Source organism: Pan paniscus, chromosome 16 (genome assembly GCF_029289425.2).
Source record: "Pan paniscus chromosome 16, NHGRI_mPanPan1-v2.0_pri, whole genome shotgun sequence".
Lineage (NCBI taxonomy): Eukaryota > Metazoa > Chordata > Mammalia > Primates > Hominidae > Pan > Pan paniscus.
In genome coordinates, this window is record NC_073265.2 from 33,997,643 (window position 1) to 34,017,130 (window position 19,488).

Here is a 19,488-nt window from a genome sequence, read left to right on the forward strand (position 1 = left end):
GCTCATGCCTGTAATCTCAGCACTTTGGGAGGCCAAGGTGGGTGGATCACTTGAGGTCAGGAGTTCGAGACCAGCCTGGCCAACATGGTGAAACTCTGTCTCCACTAAAAATACAAAAAATTAGCCAGGCATGGTGACGCATGCCTGTAATCCCAGCTACTCGGGAGTCTGAGACAGAAGACTCGCTTGAACCTGGGAGGCAGAGGTTGCAGTGAGCCAAGATCATGCCATTACACTCCAGCCTGGGCGACAGAGTGAGACTTTGTCTCAAAAAAAAAAAAAAAAAAAAAAAAAAAAAAAAAAAAAAAAAAAATTCTGGCTCTGGAGTCAAATGGCTTCAATTTAGTATTATTAATTTTTTGAGATAGGGTCTTACTTTGTCGCCCAGGCTAGAGTGCAGTGGCATGATCTAGGCTCACTGCAGCCTTAACAGCCCAGGTTCAAGCGATTCTCCAGCCTCAGCCTCCCGAGTAGCTGGGATTACAGGCATGTGACACCACACCCAGTTTTTGTTTTTGTTTTTGTTTTTTCCGGTAGAGACAGGGTTTCACCATGTTGCTCACGCTGGTCTCAAATTCCTGGGCTCAAGCGATCAAGCTTTGCCTTGGCCTCCCAAAGTGCTGGGATTACAGGCGTGAGCCATCGTGCTTGGCCTACAGCTTCCATTTTTTCAAAAATTGAGGTAAAATTCATACAACATAAAATTAATCTTTTAAGATGTACAATTCAGTGGCATTTAGTGCGTTCACAATGGTGTATAATAATCACCTCTATCTAGTCTCAAAACATTTTCGTCCTCCCAAAAGGAAACCCCATGACCAGTCACTTCCAGTGATATGAGCAGTCACTCCCCATATCTCCTTCTCTCCAGCCCTGGCAACCAATGATCTGCTGTCTCTATAGACTTACCTATTCTGTATATTTGATATAAATGGAATCGTGTAATATGTGACCTTTTGTGTCTGGGTTTTTTCACTTAGCATAATGTTTTTGAGGTTCATCCATGTTGTAGCATGTATGAATACTTTATTCCCTTTTCTGACTGAATAATCTTCCATTGTATGAATATGGCACACTTTTCCATTCATTAGTTAATGTGCATTTGGATTGCTTCCACCTGTGCCTATTGTGAATAGTGCTGCTATTAACATTTAGGTACAAGTTTTTGTTTGACTATCTGTTTTCAGTTCTTTTGGGTATATTCCTAGAAGTGGAATTGGTAGGTCTGTCTTATGGTAGTTTTTTGTTTAATTTTTTGAGGAACTGCCAAACTGATTTCCACAGTGGTTGCACCAATTTATATTCTCAATTAACAATGTACAAGAGTCCATTTCTCTGTATCACCAATACTTATTGTTTTCCATTAAAAAATTACAGCAATACAAGTGAGTGTGAAGTGGTATTTCACTGTGGCTTCGATTTGAATTTTCCTAATGACTAGTAATACTAAGTATTTTTCCATGTGCTTGTTGGTCATTTGTTTATCTTCTTTGCATAATTGTCTATTCAAGTCCTTTGTCCATTTTAAAAATTGGGTTGTTTATTTTTTGCTATTGAGTTGTAAGAGTTCTTTATTCTGGATAATAGACCTTATCTGGTATAGGATTTGCAAATATTTTCTTCCATTCTGTGAGCTGTCTTTTCACTCTTTTGCAAAAAGAAAACTAAAAATAGTTTGTTTTTTGTGATGTCTTTATCTGTCTTTAGGACCAAGATAAGCTATCCTCACAGAATGAATTAGGAAGTGTTCCCTCTTGTTTTTTTGGAAGAGTTTGAGAAGGATTGATATTAATTCTTTAAATAGTGGGCAGGATTACCAGTGAAGCCGTCTGGTCCTGGGCTTTTCTTTGTTGGGAGGATTTTGATTACTGATCTACTCTCTTTACTTTTGTAGGTCTGTTCAGATTTTCTGTTTCTTCTTGAGTCAGTTTTGGTAGTTGGTGTGCTTCTGGAAATTTTCCATCTCATCTGGGTTGTTCATTTGTTGGCATACAATTGTTCATAGTTTCTTATAATCCTTTTTTATTTCTGTAAGATCTGTACTAATTTACCCACTTTCATTTCTGATTTTAGTAATTTAAATCTTCTCTCTTTTTTTCTTCATCAGTCTACTTAATGGTTTCTAAATTTTGTGGATTTTCCCTCCAAAGAATCGCATTTTTATTTCATTAATTTTTCTTTCTTTCTTTTTTTTTTTTGAGACGGAGTCTCACTCTGTTACCCAGGCTGGAGTGCAGTGGCGTGATCTTGGCTCGCTGCAAGCTCTGCCTCCTGGGTTAACTCCATTCTCCTGCCTCAGCCTCCCGAGTAGCTGGGACTACAGGCGCCTGCCACCACGCCTGGCTGATTTTTTGTATTTGTAGTAGATTGTTTTTCTATTTTCTATTTTGTTTCTTTTCTTTTGCCTTTTTTTTTTGAGACACGGCCTCACTCTGCTGCCCAGGCTACAGTGCAGTGGCACAATCATGGCCCACTGCAGCCTGGACCTCCCAGGCTCACGTGATTCTCCCACCTCAGTCTCCCAAATAGCTGGAATTACAGGTGCATGCACCACACCTAGCTTTTTTTTTTCTTTTTAGATGGAGTCTCGCTCTGTTGCCCAGGCTGGAGTACAATGGCACGATCTCAGCTCACTGCAACCTCCCCCTCCCAGGTTCAAGCAATTCTCCTGCCTCAGCCTCCAGAGTAGCTGGGATTACAGGTGCTCGCTACCACGCCCAGCTAATTTTTTTATTTTTAGTAGAGATGGGGTTTCACCACATTGGCCAGGCTGGTCTTGAACTCCTGACCTCAGGTGATCTGCCCACCTCGGCCTCCCAAAGTGCTAGGATTACAGGCATGAGCCACCACACCTGGCCTTTTAAAAAATTATTATTTATAATTTTTAGTAGAGATGACATCTTACTGTGTTGCCCAGGCTGGTCTCAAACTCCTGGGTTCAAGTGATCCTTCTGCTTTGGCCTCCCAAAATGCTGGGATTACAGGCATGAGCCACCATGCTCTGCCTCTATTCTTTACTCTTTCCTTCTGCTATCTTTGGTTTAGCTTGTACCTCTCTTTCAAGTTCTAGGGAAAATTTTGGCTATTGATTTGTGGTCTTTCTTTTTTGATGTAGGTGTTCATAGCTATAACTTTCCTTGTTAGCACTATTTTCACTGTTCCCATAAGTTTTGACATGCTGTGTGTTTTTGTTTATTTGTTTTTGAGACAGGGTCTTGTTTTGTCACCCATGCTGGTAGATGTGATCTTGACTCACTGCAACCTCCACTTCCTGGGTTCAGGTGATCCTCCTACCTCAGCCTCCCCAGTAGCTGGGACCACAGACATGTTCCATTATGGCCAATTATTTTTTTTTCTTTTTGTATTTTTGGTAGAGACAGGGTTTCACTAGGTTGCCCAGGCTGGTCTCAAGCTCCTGAGCTCAAGTGATTGGCCTGCCTCAGCCTCCCAAAGTGCTGGGATTAGAGGTGTGAGCCACTGTGCACAGCCTGTATTTTTGTTTTTACTCATCTCAAAGTATTTTCTAATATTACTTATAATTTCTTCTTTGACCAATTAGTTAAGAGTGTGTTGTTTAATTTTCACATATTTATGAATTTTCCAGTTTTTCTTCTGTTATTGATTTCTAGTTTCATTCCATTGTAGTCAGAGATATTTTGTATGATTTTTTAGAACTATTTCTATCTTCACATCTGTCTCTTTTTGCTACACGTATTTTGAGGCTCTGTTGTTGGGTGTGTATATGTTTATAATTGTTTTATCTTCTTGATTGATTGACCTTTATATCATATCCTTGATAATATCCTTCTTTGTATTCTTGTAACAAGTTTAACAATTTTTATCTTAAAGTCTATTTTACTTGATATTAGTAGAGCTATTCCATCTTTTTTGGGTAACTATTTGTATGGATTGTCTTTCCAACTTTTTACTTTCAACTTGTCTGTGTATTTGGTTCTAAGGTGAGTCTCCTGTAGACAGCCTATAGTTGGGTCATATTATTTTTATCCATTTTCCTAATCTGTGCCTTTTAATCAGAAGTTAATCTATTTCGTCTAAAGTAATTACTGATAAAGACTTACCTATGCCATTTTGTTATTTTCTATACGTGCTTTTTTGTTTCTAAATTCCTTCATTACTTCCCTTTTTTGTGATTGATTTTTTTCTAGCGTAACATTTTGATTCTTCTCTTTTCTTTTTCTTTATATTGCTTAGTAGTTTTTTCTTTAGTAGTTACCCAGGGGGTTATAATTAGTCAACTTTATAACAATCTAGGGTGAATTAATGCCAACTTAGTTTTAATAGTACAAAGCAAAAAATTTTACTATAAAAACTCTGCTCCTTTTCAGCTCTGTTTTCTCCTTTTTGTTGTTATTATCACCAATTATCTCTTTATACATTGCATATCCATTAACACACATAACTATTGTTTTGTGCATTTGTCTTTTATATTGAATAGGGGAAAAAGAGGAGTTAGAAACCAAAAACTGCAATATTGGACTTTACCTATGTAGCTACTTTTTCACTGGTCTCTACTTCTTTATATGGCTTGGAGATACTTCTTAGTTTCCTTTCATTTCAACATGTAGGACTCCTTTTAGCATTTCTTCTAGAGCAGATCTACTAGCATTTTTTGTAGATTAAGACTACTAGACAACTCCTTCAGTTTTTGTTTATCTGGGAATGTCTTAATTCCTCTTTTCATGAATATATAATTCTTTATTTTTAAAAAATTTTAATTAAAAAAAAGTAGAAACAGGGTCTTGCCATGTTGTTCCTGGGCTCAAATGATCTGCCCACCTTGGCCTCCCAAAGTGTTGGGATTACAGGTGTGAGCTACTGTGCCTGGCTGGATACAGAACTCTTAGTTAACAGTTTTTTTCTTTCGGCAGTTCAGATATGTCATCTCTCTGCTTCTTGGCCTTCATATTTTCTGAAAAGAAATCAGCTAGTAATCTTACTGAGAATCCCTTGTATGTGAAGAGTCATTTCTCTCTTGCTGCTTTCAAGATTCCTTCCTTGTCATTGGACACTTCAATTATAATGTGTCTCATTGTGAATCTCTTTGAATTTATCCTGCTTGGAGTTTGTTGAGCTTCTTGGATGTAAAATTTCATCATATTTTGGAAGTTTTCAGCCATTACTTTTTCAAATATTTTTTTTTTTTTGAGACAGAGTTTCACTCTTGTTGCCCAAGCTGGGGTGCAGTGGAGTGATCTCAGCTTACTATAACCTCCACCTCCCAGGTCAAGCAATTCTCCTGTCTCAATCTCCCAAGTAGCAGGGATTACCAGTGCCTGCCGCCATGACCGGCTAATTTTTTGTATTTTTAGTAGAGACAGGGTTTCACCATGTTGGCCAGGCTGGTCTCTAACTCCTGACTTCAGGTGGTCCACCTGCCTCGGCACCCCAAAGTATTGGGATTACAGGCTTGAGCCACTGCGCCCGGCTGCTTCAAACATTCTTTCTGCATTTTTCTCCTTTCTTTCTGAAATTCTTATTATGTCTGTTTGATAGTGTCTTGTGGATCTCTTAGGCTCCGTTCATTGTTGGTCATTCCTTTTTCTTTTTTTTTTTTCTGAGATGGAGTGTCATTGTTGTTGCCCAGGCTAGAGTGCAATGGCGTGGTCTTGGCTTACTGCAACCTCTGCCTCCTGGGTTCAAGCAATTCTCCTGCCTCAGCCTCCCAACTAGCTAGGATTACAGGCGCCTGCCACCACACCCAGCTAATTTTTGTATTTTTAGTAGAAATTTTTAGTAGAGATGGCTAACCATCCTGTGTTAGCCAGGATGGTCTAAATCTCCTGACCTCGTGATCTGCCCACCTTGGCCTCCCAAAATGCTGGGATTACAGGCATGAGCCACTGTGCCTGGCCTGAAATGTGTTTTTTTAAAAAGGAGTGAAGGGGACCCTGGATGGTTGACGATATCACACTACTGACTAAGGAATCTGATTGATTTTCCAATTCTTTGTATATAATTTCTAGAAAACAAAAATAAAATAAAGGTAATAACTAGTAGAGCAGAAGTTGAAAAATAAAACTTTCAACAGACACTTGGGGAAAGTGGGTAAAGAGAGAGATGTACAACAAAGTACATTTCTTTGATTTAGTACTGTTTCTTCCTCTGCCTTGATTCTTTATTAAAGTTTAAATAGCATCATACGCTATAATTTCAGAAAACACTCAAGTTACTGGTTCACTTTCAAAGGAGAGATTATGTGCTTTTACTTTAGTTGTACCAATTTTCAGCTCCTTTAGGAATGGAGCCATCATCCTGGAGTGTTAAAATGGGCAACAAGAAAGATAAACTCATTTTAGCTGTTCTTTTCTAAAGGTATCCACCAACCCCTCCTCCAACATCGATCCAGGCAACTATGTTGAAATGAATGATTCAATCACCCACCTACCCTCTAAAGTGGTGATACAAGATATTACTATGGAGCTACACTGCCCTCTGTGCAATGATTGGTTCCGAGACCCACTGATGCTAAGCTGTGGCCACAACTTCTGTCAAGCCTGTATCCAAGACTTTTGGAGGCTGCAAGCAAAGGAAACATTCTGTCCTGAGTGTAAGATGCTATGTCAGTATAGCAACTGTACATTCAACCCTGTACTGGACAAGTTGGTAGAGAAGATTAAGAAGTTACCCTTACTCAAGGGCCATCCACAGTGCCTAGAGCATGGAGAGAACCTGAAACTGTTCAGTAAACCAGATGGGAAACTGATCTGCTTTCAATGCAAGGATGCTCGGTTGTCTGTGGGGCAGTCTAAGGAGTTCCTGCAAATCTCTGATGCTGTCCGTTTCTTCACGGTGGGTGAGCCCTGGGCCTTGAACAATTCCTTAGAAAAACTAGTAAAAATATTTCATAGGGCTTCTTCTTTCTTCCAACCCCATCCCTTTATTCAAATGATGATTAGAAAGCCCAGACTGCTCGAAAGTACAATGTATCTTGCAAAGTTCTTTTTCTAGAGTTGCTGCTTATAGGAAAGGAACAGTGGAGGAGCCCTGGCTTACTCCCTCAATCAAATCTGTACCTAAACTCTGCCATGGTAGCACTTTGCTAAACACTGTGTAGAATATGGATAGATAAGATATTGCTCTTGTTATAAAAAATTCAAAATTTGGTTAAGTTTAAAAAGAAGAAAACAACAGAAGCAATATTAAGATAGCCTCCTGTTAAAAGTTAAATTTTGTCACATTTGTAATTCTTAAGGGTTTAGAATTTCTGAGACTATTAGAGAAAAATGAAATAGGGGACATATAGTGAAAGAAAGGGAAAGGACTTGAACTGGGAAATCATTTGGATTTTGAAGGGCAGAAGGAAGAAACAAATGTTCCAAGTGAGAACAACACAAGTAAAATGATAGATGCTGAGAACAGTATATAACTAGAGTGGAAAATGTGTAGAGTTCTATTCCCTTCTTCAAATCCCTGTAGCTAGCTACTAAGAGAGAAAAACTAAGTTTTAAGCTGTAATTTACTCCATGATTCTTTTTTTTTCTTTTTTTTGAGATGGGTCTCACTATGTTGCCCAGGCTGGTCTCAAACTCCTGGGCCCAGGTGATCCTCCCATCTCAGTCTCCCAAAGTGCTGAGATTACAGATGTGAGCTGCCACACCCGGCCTTTTCTTTTCTTTTTCACAATTCTTGAACGAGACAAGAACTATGATACAGGGGAAGGGGAAGATTTTTGCAGCAAGAGCTTGCTTTTTTCTTGCACACTGGGGCCTTGGGGAAGATGTCCTTTATGGTCCTTCATCTCCCGAGTTAGTCTGGGTTAATTCTATTTGGTATTCCCAGGAGGAGCTTGCCATCCAACAGGGTCAACTGGAGACAACTCTGAAGGAGCTTCAGACCCTGAGGAACATGCAGAAGGAAGCTATTGCTGCTCACAAGGTGAGGAGCAAGAAAGAGGGGTTATGAGATAGAACTGAAACACACCCTCCATGTAACTTCAGCTATGGGTACAAAGGTGCCTAACATATATTATCAACACACTAAATGGTACCTAGGCTATGGAATTGGAAAACTGAGTCTGTAGGGTGGAAAGGAATATGGTGGTGGAGTAGGTTCCTAATAGCTGATCAACAGAGCAGATTAACCTTTCCCCTAATATGCTGATCTTTTTGATAGTTCAGTCACCAGGTGACTGTCGTGGGGTTGAAATGTGTCTGGTCTTTGGCTTTATCTATGGCAAAAAAAAAAAAGGAACTTATCAGAAAAAAATCAATCACTAAAGATTGCTATGTCCAAAGAAATACCTTTATTTCCTTTGAGTTTATAACCAGACACCTCTGGACTAGGTCTCTAAGGTCATAGGCTTTTCTCAGCTGATTTGATCTTCTTAGCTTCCTCCAAGCTAAATAAAGCTATTGTCTGCACTTTCAACTTCATAGGCACTCTAGGACAACATTAATGGCTAGAGATTTGGCAAATCAGTCCCTAGGTTGGGGGTGCTAAATTGGAAGTTCTGTTTCTTTATTCATTATTCTATGGAGAAGAGCCTTCTCAGGTATTTGGCACCTGGAAGAAAAAAATACGCAGACTCAGGGAAAGAAGAAGGATATATGGAAGTAATGATGTCTTCAGAAAATCTTGTTCCTTTTGTAAAAATTCCTATTAGTGTGAGCATTCATTCATTCATTTAACAAATATTTATCGGGTGGGTCAGGCATAATACTAGATATTGGGGATGGGAGACAGCTGTTAATTAAATAATCCCACGAGTAATAATAAAATAACAACTGTGATAAGTACTATAAATGAAAGTATAGGGTATGATGATAGCATATAAATGGAGAACATAATCTAGACTGGGGGAGGGGTGTTCTCTGACGAAGTCACATTAAAAATTGAGAATTGAAGGATAAGTAACTTATCCAAGTGAACTGGGTGAGTGGGGATATGAAGGAGGTACCCTGGAGAAGAATGTTCTAGGAATAGAAAAGAGTATCTGGAAAAGTCCTGAGATGGAAAGTTAGCTGCTATGTTAAACAGAGAAAAGGCCAATAAAGCTGGAACATGCTAAGCAAGATGATATTGATGAGGTGGATATGGGCTCACTGTAACCTCATACTCTTGGGCTCAAGAGATCTTCCCACCTCAGCCTCCTGAGTATCTGGGACTAGTTTGCCACACATGGCTAATTATTTTATTTTTGGAGAGACTGGGTCTCACTATGTTGCCCAGTCTTGAACTCCTGTTCCAAGCAATCCTCCCAGCTTGGCCTCCGTAGGTGTTGGAATTACAGGTATGAGCCACTGTGCCCAGCCAAGACTATCTTAAGGGTGCAATAATAATTATGGACCATGGGATCCAAGCTAGATAAGAGAGGACATGAAGGTAGAAGTTCCTGAATAGAAATGGAGGGATTGGTGAATAGGAGGTTTCAATGAGATCCAATAATTGTTGCAATAGGAGTATCTGAGTGAGCCTGGTGCATAAAAAGTTATTTTGGAGATGATACAATTGCTGGGGGTGATAAAATCCTAGGTGAGACTATAGGAATGAATCAATAAATGTGGAAATCACTAGAAATGAGGAGAATGAGGAACTGAGAAGCCAGGATGTCAAATAGTTTAACTGTGAGGATGTTGAGGTAACCCAAGGAAAAAGCTGCAAGTGTAACAGTGGCATTCCCCCAGTTCTGATTTCTAGGTAAGGACAGTTCTTCCAGCCTCCCAATACCCCCAGTCTAACAGTACCACTTGGCAGCTTTTGGATTATCAATCTAGGAGGGTATTATCTTTCATTCTAGAATGTTTGACTAACTCCACAGTCTTATTTAATATGGCATTGGTTACCATCTCAGTACTGCAATAGGAAACTAGAGGTCACTTTTGCCTATTTCATCCTGAACTATTAAATTAGTTGGAAAAGGAGTAAGTCTCCCAAAGGACTCATTTTAGTATGACTGAATTTGATATTCAGTAGCCGTTTGTATGCATTTTTCTGTGATGGTATTTACCAAGTGTGTGAGTGTTGGTGGTGTGGCCCCCATCCCCAAGCACTAGTCTCTGCAATAACCATGGTGATAATCATGGAGGTTTCCAGGAAAACAAGCTACATCTGCAGCAACATGTGTCCATGGAGTTTCTAAAGCTGCATCAGTTCCTGCACAGCAAAGAAAAGGACATTTTAACTGAGCTCCTGGAAGAGGGGAAAGCCTTGAATGAGGAGATGGAGCTGAATCTGAGCCAGCTTCAGGAGCGATGTCTCTTAGCCAAGGATATGTTGGTGAGCATTCAGGCAAAGACGGAACAACAGAACTCCTTCGACTTTCTCAAAGTGAGAATCCACACCAATATGATTATGGGTACCTTCCTACCTAGAGGGGGGAAGAGGTTTGGAAAGAATGCAGAAGTGGCTTTTCACATCCAGGGAAAACAAAACAAAACAAAACAAAACAAAACTGTTATAGTGCTTTTAAGATTCTCTGGAAGAAAAGGAGGAGGCTGCTTCAGCTATATGCACAGCAGAAAGCTTTACTTTCATCCTCTTAGGAAATATAATTTTTAAACTCCATTAATAATAGTATATAGTAATGGTTTAATATTTTTCCATAAAGAGCTTGATGCTTTATTTCTCAAAAATAAAAATGTTGCAGCCTGAGTTGTATCTTTGGCTCTCAGCAATCATAAGTTGACCTGTCTGAAAAGCTGTTTTCTAACCTTTGCTTTCTTAAGCTTCACCTCTAAAGAAACGTTGGTTACCATCTCAGCACTCAGAAGTTTAATTAGCTAGAGTAAGGAAAAGTGGCCTTGGGACTGGGATACCTAATGTGTTTTTCTTCTGAGACTATTTGAAAGTATACGTAAAGATAGCTTAACCTTAAGTATTGTCTTATTGGCTTCTGTCTTGCTCCCTGTAGAAGGGAACTCTAGAAAGAGCAAAAGATCAGTTTAACCTGGGTTAGGATCAGGGATGAAGATTAGAAAAAGTGTATGAAGGATGAAAGAAGTTGGTAGAGATGAGTTGGGGACCATCTGCACAAATTCTGGTGGTGGCTGGTATCACCAAAGAAATTTTGAGAGTTGATGAACAGGCATCTGATGTCTTTCTTTCTCCTTTCTTCTAGGACATCACAACTCTCTTAAATAGGTAAGTGTTTCCCTATGGTACTATTAATATCATTCCTTGAGTCTCTGGAGGATGTCTAAGGATAAATGATTTATGTCCCCTGCAGCTTGGAGCAAGGAATGAAGGTGCTGGCAACCAGAGAGCTTATTTCCAGAAAGCTGAACCTGGGCCAGTACAAAGGTCCTATCCAGTACATGGTATGGAGGGAAATGCAGGACACTCTCTGCCCAGGTATCAGTGGGTAGTAACTATTGGTTCTTGAGGCTCCTAATCTATGTTTAATCTGTGTGACCTCTTCTGTGGCCCTAATTAAGTTTTTACAGTCTGGGATAGGGAAGGGGTACAGTTTGGCCAAAAGGAGGCTAGTTGGTATGACTGAATTTCTTCTAGTACCATGACCTAAGAATTTATGACTTTGTGCTGGTAAATAGATATGAGTTTGATATCAGGATTACTTCTTAGCATATGATTTTGACTGATTTATGAAATGTGGCAACAGCCAAAATTTTATCTTGTTTTGCTAAATCAGCTATATGAATCCCAGGGGCTTCTCTGAAGAAGGAGGAGGTTTCTGAACATACTCTTTTTATGTACACTGGGTCTTTACAGTTTCTTTTGTGCTTGATGTTCATAGCGTAGAACATTTTAGAAGATTGTTTAGATCTTCAGTGCTTCAGAAGAAAACCAATAATTTAAATAAACATACCTAAGAAGGACACTAAGTGTTTGTGTTCCTGTAGATACCAAAGGACTGAGCAAGACAAAATAACACCCATGGCATTTCAAGAACATCAAATAAAGTTCTAAATAAAAATCTTTATAGAAATAAAATTCTAAATAGAGTTTTTATAGAATTCATAGACTCATCATTATTATTATTGTTTATGGTTATTGATTTAATGAGAAATCACAAATATATCCCTGATTTAATGAAAAATCGCAAATTTTTCCAGGTAATTGACATTGAAGAAAAATCAACTATACTGAGATATAGTTAACATAGAGTAAAATTATCCAATTTTAAGAGCACAATTTGATGAGTTCTGATGTATATATACACTTAGGTAAACCTCTCCATAATCAAAATATAGAAGATTTTTATCACTCCAAAAAGTTCCTACATGCCCCTTTGAAGTCAATCTCTTCCTTCTACTCTCAGCCTCTAACATTTACTGACATGTTTTATTTCACTTTAAATGTGTCTTTTCTAAATTTTTGTCTAAGTGATAGCATACATTACGTAGTGTTTTGTGTCTTCTGGTTTTTTTCACTTAGCATAATTTTTTTTTTTTTTGAGATGGAGTCTCGCTCTGTTGCCCAGGCTGGAGTGCAGTGGTGCCACCTCTGCTCACTGCAAGCTCTGCCTCCAGGGTTCATGCCATTCTCCTGCCTCAGCCTCCCGAGTAGCTGGGACTACAGGCGCCTGCCACCATGCCTGGCTAATTTTTTTGTATTTTCAGTAGAGACGGGGTTTCACCCTGTTAGCCAGGATGGTCTCGATCTCCTGACCTCGTGATCTGCCCGCCTCAGCCTCCCAAAGTGCTGGGATTACAGGTGTGAGCCACTGCGCCAGGCCGCATAATGCTTTTTGAGCACTTATGTTGTTCCATGTATCAATAATCATGATTATTTATTCAGTTTACTTATTCATTTCCCAGTTGATGGACATGGGGTAGTCCATGGTAGTTTTATCCATCCTGCAATTAGTGAAAATCCCAGTTTCTCTATATCCTTTCCAAAACTTGATATTGTCAATCTTTTTAATTTAAACCATTTTATTGAATGTATAGTAGTATCTTATTGTGGTTTTAATTTGCATATCTCTTGTTTTGGTGGGAGGGTGGGACAGAGTCTCACTCTGATGTACAGGCTAGAGTACAGTGGTGCATCTCAACTCACTGCAACCTCTGCCTCCGAAGCTCAAGTGATTCTTGCGCCTCAGACTCCCCAGTAGCTGGAATTACAGGTGTGCACTGCCATGCCTAGCTAATTTTTGTATTTTTAGTAGAGACGAGCTTTTGCCATGTTGGCCAGGCTGATCTTGAACTCCTGGCCTTAAGTGATCCATCCACCTCAGCCTCCTAAAGTGTTGAAATTACAGGCATGAGCCGTGGTGCCCGGCTGCATATCCCTAATGAGCAATCCTGTTGAGCGTCCTTTCAGGTGCTTCCTTGCCATTCATATATTTTTTTGGTTGTGTTCAAACTTTTGTCTATATTTTTGTTAAATTGTTGTATTATTAAGTTGTAAAGGATACAAATCCTTTATCAGATATATGTTTCTTAAATATTTTTTCTCACTCCATGGCTTGCCTTTTCAATGTATTTTTATTTATTTATTTTTTTGAGATGGAGTCTCGCTCTGTCACCCAGGCTGGAGTGTGGTGCGATCTTGGCTCACTGCAAGCTCCGCCTCCTGGGTTCACGCCATTCTCCTGCCTCAGCTTCCCAAATAGCTGGGACTACAGGTGCCCGCCACCACGCCCGGCTAATTTTTTTGCATTTTTAGTAGAGATGGGGTTTCACCATGTTAGCCAGGATGGTCTTGATCTCCTGACCTCGTGATCTGCCCGCCTCAGCCTCCCAAAGTACTGGGATTACAGGCGTGAGCCACCGCACCCGGCCATCTCTGGCTAATTTTAGGACTTGCTTTTTGTCACTTGCTTCCATCAATTTGATTATACGGGGTCTTGGTGTGATTTTCTTTGTATTTATTCTGCTTGTGCTTCATTGAGCTGCTTGGATCTAAGGGTTTATAATTTTCATCAAATTTTGAATAATATCAGCTGATATTTCTTCAAATACTTTTTTACCAACCCCTTTTCTCCTCTCCTTCTTGGAGTCTAATTTTACATATTTTAGACAACTTGATATTGTCAAGTTGTCTCATGTCATCGATATTCAGTATTTTTTTAGACTTTTTTCGACTCACACTTTATTTTAAATGGTTTCTATTGTTATTCAAGTTCTCATCTTTTCTTCTGCACGGTCTAACCTTCTGTTAATATTGTTCAAGATATTTTCATTTTATATACATTTCATTTCATTTCTAGAAGTTTCATTTGGGTCTTTTTATATCTTTCTTATCTCTTCTCACCATGTTCATGCCTTCCTCTACATTCTTGAAAAAAATGGAAGACATTTATCCATTTTAATATCCTTGTCTGCTAATTCTATCATCATTGTCATTTCTGGGCCTGATTTTATTGTTTGATTGTTCTCCTGAGAGTCATATTTTCCTGCTGCTTTGTATGGCTAGTAATCTTTTTCTTTTTAATGGGATTTATTTTTTAGGACACTTTTAGATTTTTTAATTTTACAGAAAAACTGAGAAGATAGTATAGAGTTTTTTATATGCCCCATCCTCATTTTTCTCTATTATTAACATCTTAGATTTAACATTTTTAACAACTAATGAACCAAATTGATACATTATTAACTGAAATCCACAGTTCCTTTAGATTTTCTTAGTTTTTACCTAATGTCATTTTTCTGTTTTAGGTTTCCATCTAAGATGCCACATTACACTAAGTTGTCATTTCCTTTAGGTGCCCCTTGGCTGTGACAGTTTCTCAGACTTGCCTTATTTTTTATGACTTAGACAGTTTTGAGGAGTACTGGTCATATATTTTGTAAGGATGCTGCACTATTGCAATTTGTTTGATGTTTTCCTCATAAAATTTGGGTTATTAATCGGGAGAGGAAGACAGTAGCATTAAAGTGTCATTGTCATCACATTAAGTGTTCATACTGTCAATATGATTTATGACTATTGATGTTGACTTTAATCACCTGGCTGAGGAAGTGTCTGTCAGATTTCTCCACTGTACTCTTTTTCCCTCCTTCTATACTTGTATACTTTGGAAGGCAGTCATTGTGCACAGCCCATGCTTAAGGAGGGGATAGTTATGCTCCCTCTCCCTGAGGGTTGCGTATTAATGTAAATTATTTGAAATTTTGCTGCCCTGGAGATTTGTCTCTTCTGGTTGGTAATTTTTTACTGGATGCCAAATATGATGAATTTCATATTGTTTGTACTGAGGAATTCATATTGGTGAATTTTGTATTTGCTGGATTTTGTTGTAGTTCTTTCAGTTCTATTGAATTTAACTCTGGCATGCAGTTAACATGGTATGACATCATTTTGTTCCTTTTGAGGCTTAAATAAAGCCTAGTTAGAGTGGCTCAAGAGCAGCCTTTAATCTAGGGCTAACTTAGCCCAGTTTCTAAAGTAACATACCCTTCTGATTACCCTACCTGACTTTGACATATTACGACACTTTTCCATTCTGGTTGGCAAGATTGAAAATTATTCCCAGCCTTGTGTGAGCTCCAGAAATTGTTCAGTCTATTGATTTCTGGAGGTTCTTTCTCTGGCCTTGACGAGTTTCACTGCATGCATGTGCAGATTAGTACTCAGCCACAGCCTTGAAAGAATCCCTTTGTAGATGTTTGTAAGTTTCTGTGAAGTTCCCTCCTCTGTGTTACTCTGCTCAGCAAATTGTAGCTGCCTTGGTATGACAGAGTTTTTCTTCCTGTATACTTTGCTCTGTAAAGCCAAACTTCACTTCTAGCAATCTTTTAAAGTGCAAACTGATTTTTAAATTTTTGGTATAATTTTACATCAAGAAAACCAAATGAGATTTATTTAATATATGACTATTTATTAATAATGTATTATTTATCCATATACTCTCCCTCTATACAGAGTGGGAAATTGTTTTTCTATGGTAACTGTGGTCAGACCTTTGTAAAATATATTCCATACTTTTAATTTCTAAGTCTTTGCTTATTTTGTAGATCCATATATTCTCCTTTTCTGCCAGCCTTATAAATTAGGCTGTTGCTTTAGAGCAGGAGCTGGCACTTTTCTGTAAAGATTTGAAGAGTAAATATTTTAGGCCTTGCAGGTGTATGGTCTTTGTTGCAGCTACTTAACTCTGCTCTTGTAGTGAAAAAGAAGCTACAGACAACATATAAATGAATGGTCATAAATGTGCTCCAATAAAACTTTACTTACAAAGTAGGCAGTGGGTCAGATTTGACCTGTTGGTTGTAGTTTGCCTACTCTAGCTTAGGGAATTTTTCAATTTAAAATATTTGCATGAACAAATGCCCAAATAATGTGGAGTGAACCATATGGGGAAAAAGCATTCTAGGACAAGAGAAGAAATTATAAGGACCCTGAAATAGGAATGATCTTCATTATGTTCAAGGAACTGCCAAAAGGCAAGGGTGGATGAATCAAAGTAAATGAGGGAGAGTGTGGTAGGAGATGAAGTAGAGGGGTAGGTAAATCATGTGGCTCTTTTTTCTTCTATAAGGACTCTGGATTTTATCTCAGATGCGATGGTAAACATAAGAGTATGCTGAGCAGGGAAATGGCTTGATCTCATTCATGATATGTGTAGAATAGGGTGCAGATGGGCAAGAGAGGAAACAGAAGAGTAAAAAGCTATTGCAGTAGTTCCAGGCCAGTGATATTTCTGGAAGTAGTCGGAAGTGTTTGGGCACAAGATATATTTTGAAGGTGGAGCTGACAGAACTTTTTGTTATATGAACGTGGCATGAGAAGGAAAAGAGAGGACAAAAACCTGACTCATGGGAATCTTCAGAGCCAATGCAGGCTGAACTAGCTAGAGATGTGTCAGAGGCTTAGCAAAGAGAGCAGAGTGGGATTCCAAAACGTTGCTAAAAAGTCTTTATGGTACCTCCAAAGAAAACCCAGTCCTCACATCAGAAAGATTAACAACCCAAAGTGAATGGGGATATGTAAAGGGATAGGGATTTAGCCTATATGGAAAAATTCAAGATTCTTAATTCTTCAAAGCCTCTTGTTGGAAAGAGAAGTCCCTGGGATAATGGAAAAGACTCAGGCTTTTCTGAGAAGATAGAGTTAGACTAGAGTTCATGACTAGCCTGGCCAACATGGTGAAATCCTGCCTCTACTAAAATTACAAAAAATATCAGCTGAGCGTGGTGGTGCATGCCTGTAATCCTAGCTACTCAGGAGGCTGAAGCAGAATTGCTTGTACCCAGGAGGCGGAGGTTGCAGTGAGCCGAGGTTGTGCCACTACACTCCAGCCTGGGGGACAGAGCAAGAATCTATCTCAAAAAAACAAAACAAAACAAAACAAAACAAAACAAAACAAAACAAAAAACAGAGAGAGAGAAACTAGATTGATTCTGCTTCCAAGGATAAATAAATCCAATAACAACAAATGCATGCATATATGTATCTGTGTCCATGGTGTGAACACACATAGCTATTAGGTCTCCTTTATCAAATTTCATGTCAAGGTCCAATGATATCACATCTGGAATTTGTGTCATCCTCTTGCTGGTCAGCTTTCAACCTCTCTTCATTTAGTTTAGATATTCTTTTTTATACTGCTGCCCTTTGAATTGTCTAAACCAATGCTTGTAAAATTATCTGTGATGAAGGGCCAATTAAAAAAACCTCAATCTGTCATGGACTGATACTTTTGTAGAATACAATATAAATTACTTGAAAAAGTAAAATTAAAAAAAAGCAAAGATTACAAAGTACAAGCCCAATTTTGTAATTATTAGATTCAACTGGCATAAAATTACTGTCAATTTGCTATGAAAGTTTTTAAAAGTTTACTCTTAATTTCTGTGGACCACATTATGAGTAGCAATGACATAAACCACTCTAGATCTCAAAAATCTCATTATCTGTTAAACCAAAATAAACCTCTCACTATTGTCCTCTAAACTCTGTACCAGTTAGTTCAGTCTTGCCTGTGTCTAACAGGCAAGCTCTTGTGTTCTCTTCCACACAGGGGACTGTTTTTAATCCATTTCTTTCTTTCCGCTTATTCAAAACATCCTAAATACATCTCATGTATATACAACTGAATACTTACCTTCCTCAGAAAGCTTTCCTAGAACATCCTTACCTAATTTTTACCCCTTTGGCATTTGTATTTTCTTATATTTATTAGTATAGGTTTATATTATTTGTATTGTTTCCTTTAGTAGAGCATAAATTACTTCCGAGTAAACCCTGATTTTTACCCTAAATATAAAAATGTCTAGAATATACTAACATGGATACCCAAACAATAAAAAGCATGTAAGTGGCCAGGTGCGGTGGCTCATGCCTGTAATCTCAGCACTTTGAGAGGCCTAGGCAGGTGGGTTGCTTGGAGCCAGGAGTTTGAGGCCAGTCTGGCCAACATGGCGAAACCCTGTCTCTACTAAAAAATTACAAAGATTAGCCAGGTGTGGTGGCACACACCTGTAATCCCAGCTACTTGGGGGGCTGAGGCATGAGAATTGCTTGAACCCAGGAAGCAGAGGTTGCAGTGAGCCGAGATCGCACCACTGCACTCCAGCCCTGGGCAACCTTGTCTGCCTCAAAAAAAAAAAAAAAAAAGCATATAAGTAATTGCTTGCCTGTCTAAGAGTCTATGTGTATGGGGAGATAAAGTACTATTGAATATTAAATACTATCTTTTACTGTGGGAATTTGTGTTTACCCCCTTTTCTCCCATGCTCTGCTTTCTTTTATTTTCTTACTAGGCCTGTCTCCACTAACTCTGGACCCTAAAACAGCTCACCCAAATCTGGTGCTCTCCAAAAGCCAAACCAGCGTCTGGCATGGTGACATTAAGAAGGTAATGCCTGATGATCCTGAGAGGTTTGACTCAAGTGTGGCTGTACTGGGCTCAAGAGGCTTCACCTCTGGAAAGTGGTACTGGGAAGTAGAAGTAGCAAAGAAGACAAAATGGACAGTTGGAGTTGTCAGAGAATCCATCATTCGGAAGGGCAGCTGTCCTCTAACTCCTGAGCAAGGATTCTGGCTTTTAAGACTAAGGAACCAAACTGATCTAAAGGCTCTGGATTTGCCTTCTTGCAGTCTGACACTGACTAACAACCTCGACAAGGTGGGCATATACCTGGATTATGAAGGAGGACAGTTGTCCTTCTACAATGCTAAAACCATGACTCACATTTACACCTTCAGTAACACTTTCATGGAGAAACTTTATCCCTACTTCTGCCCCTGCCTTAATGATGGTGGAGAGAATAAAGAACCATTGCACATCTTACATCCACAGTAATGAGTCATACTATTATACAAATTCAGAGTGTTATTAAAGAGGTATTGAAATATTTTACCAGTCTCACTGGATTCTCTTCTCAATTTGTGGGGAACTATGGAATAATGAAAAGAGGATGCGCAAATCAAATTCCATTCTTTCAGTATCCTAAATGGATTTCACTGGAGGCTTTCAAGGTATCATTCTTCTCCGGGGTCTTTTATGACACAGGAGCCACTCTCATGAGAGTGATCATCATGCTACTGTTACTGGAGCAAACTGCAACTTGAGTTTGTGATGTTTGGGAACCCTTTTCAAATATGCCCAGAAATGATCATGTT

At 38.9% G+C, this 19,488-nt stretch overlaps 1 protein-coding gene across 3 annotated transcripts in view; it reads left to right on the forward strand.

The window, feature by feature from the left end:
- The window catches only part of TRIM69 (tripartite motif containing 69), a 38,979-nt gene extending 19,748 nt beyond the window's left edge, over positions 1-19,231 (forward strand). Inside the window, exons 3-8 of one of the 3 annotated variants that reach the window (XM_055098379.2) lie at positions 6,334-6,810; positions 7,801-7,896; positions 10,054-10,287; positions 11,078-11,100; positions 11,186-11,310; positions 18,627-19,231. In XM_055098379.2, the coding sequence (XP_054954354.1) occupies positions 6,334-6,810; positions 7,801-7,896; positions 10,054-10,287; positions 11,078-11,100; positions 11,186-11,310; positions 18,627-19,168 (1,497 nt within the window). In that variant the 3' untranslated portion in view covers positions 19,169-19,231. Of the gene's footprint in view, positions 1-6,333; positions 6,811-7,800; positions 7,897-10,045; positions 10,288-11,077; positions 11,101-11,185; positions 11,311-18,626 lie in introns of those variants that run through there. The other 2 variants (XM_057299857.2, XM_057299858.2) reach the window with 2 other exon arrangements.
- The last annotated feature ends 257 nt before the right edge of the window (positions 19,232-19,488 follow it).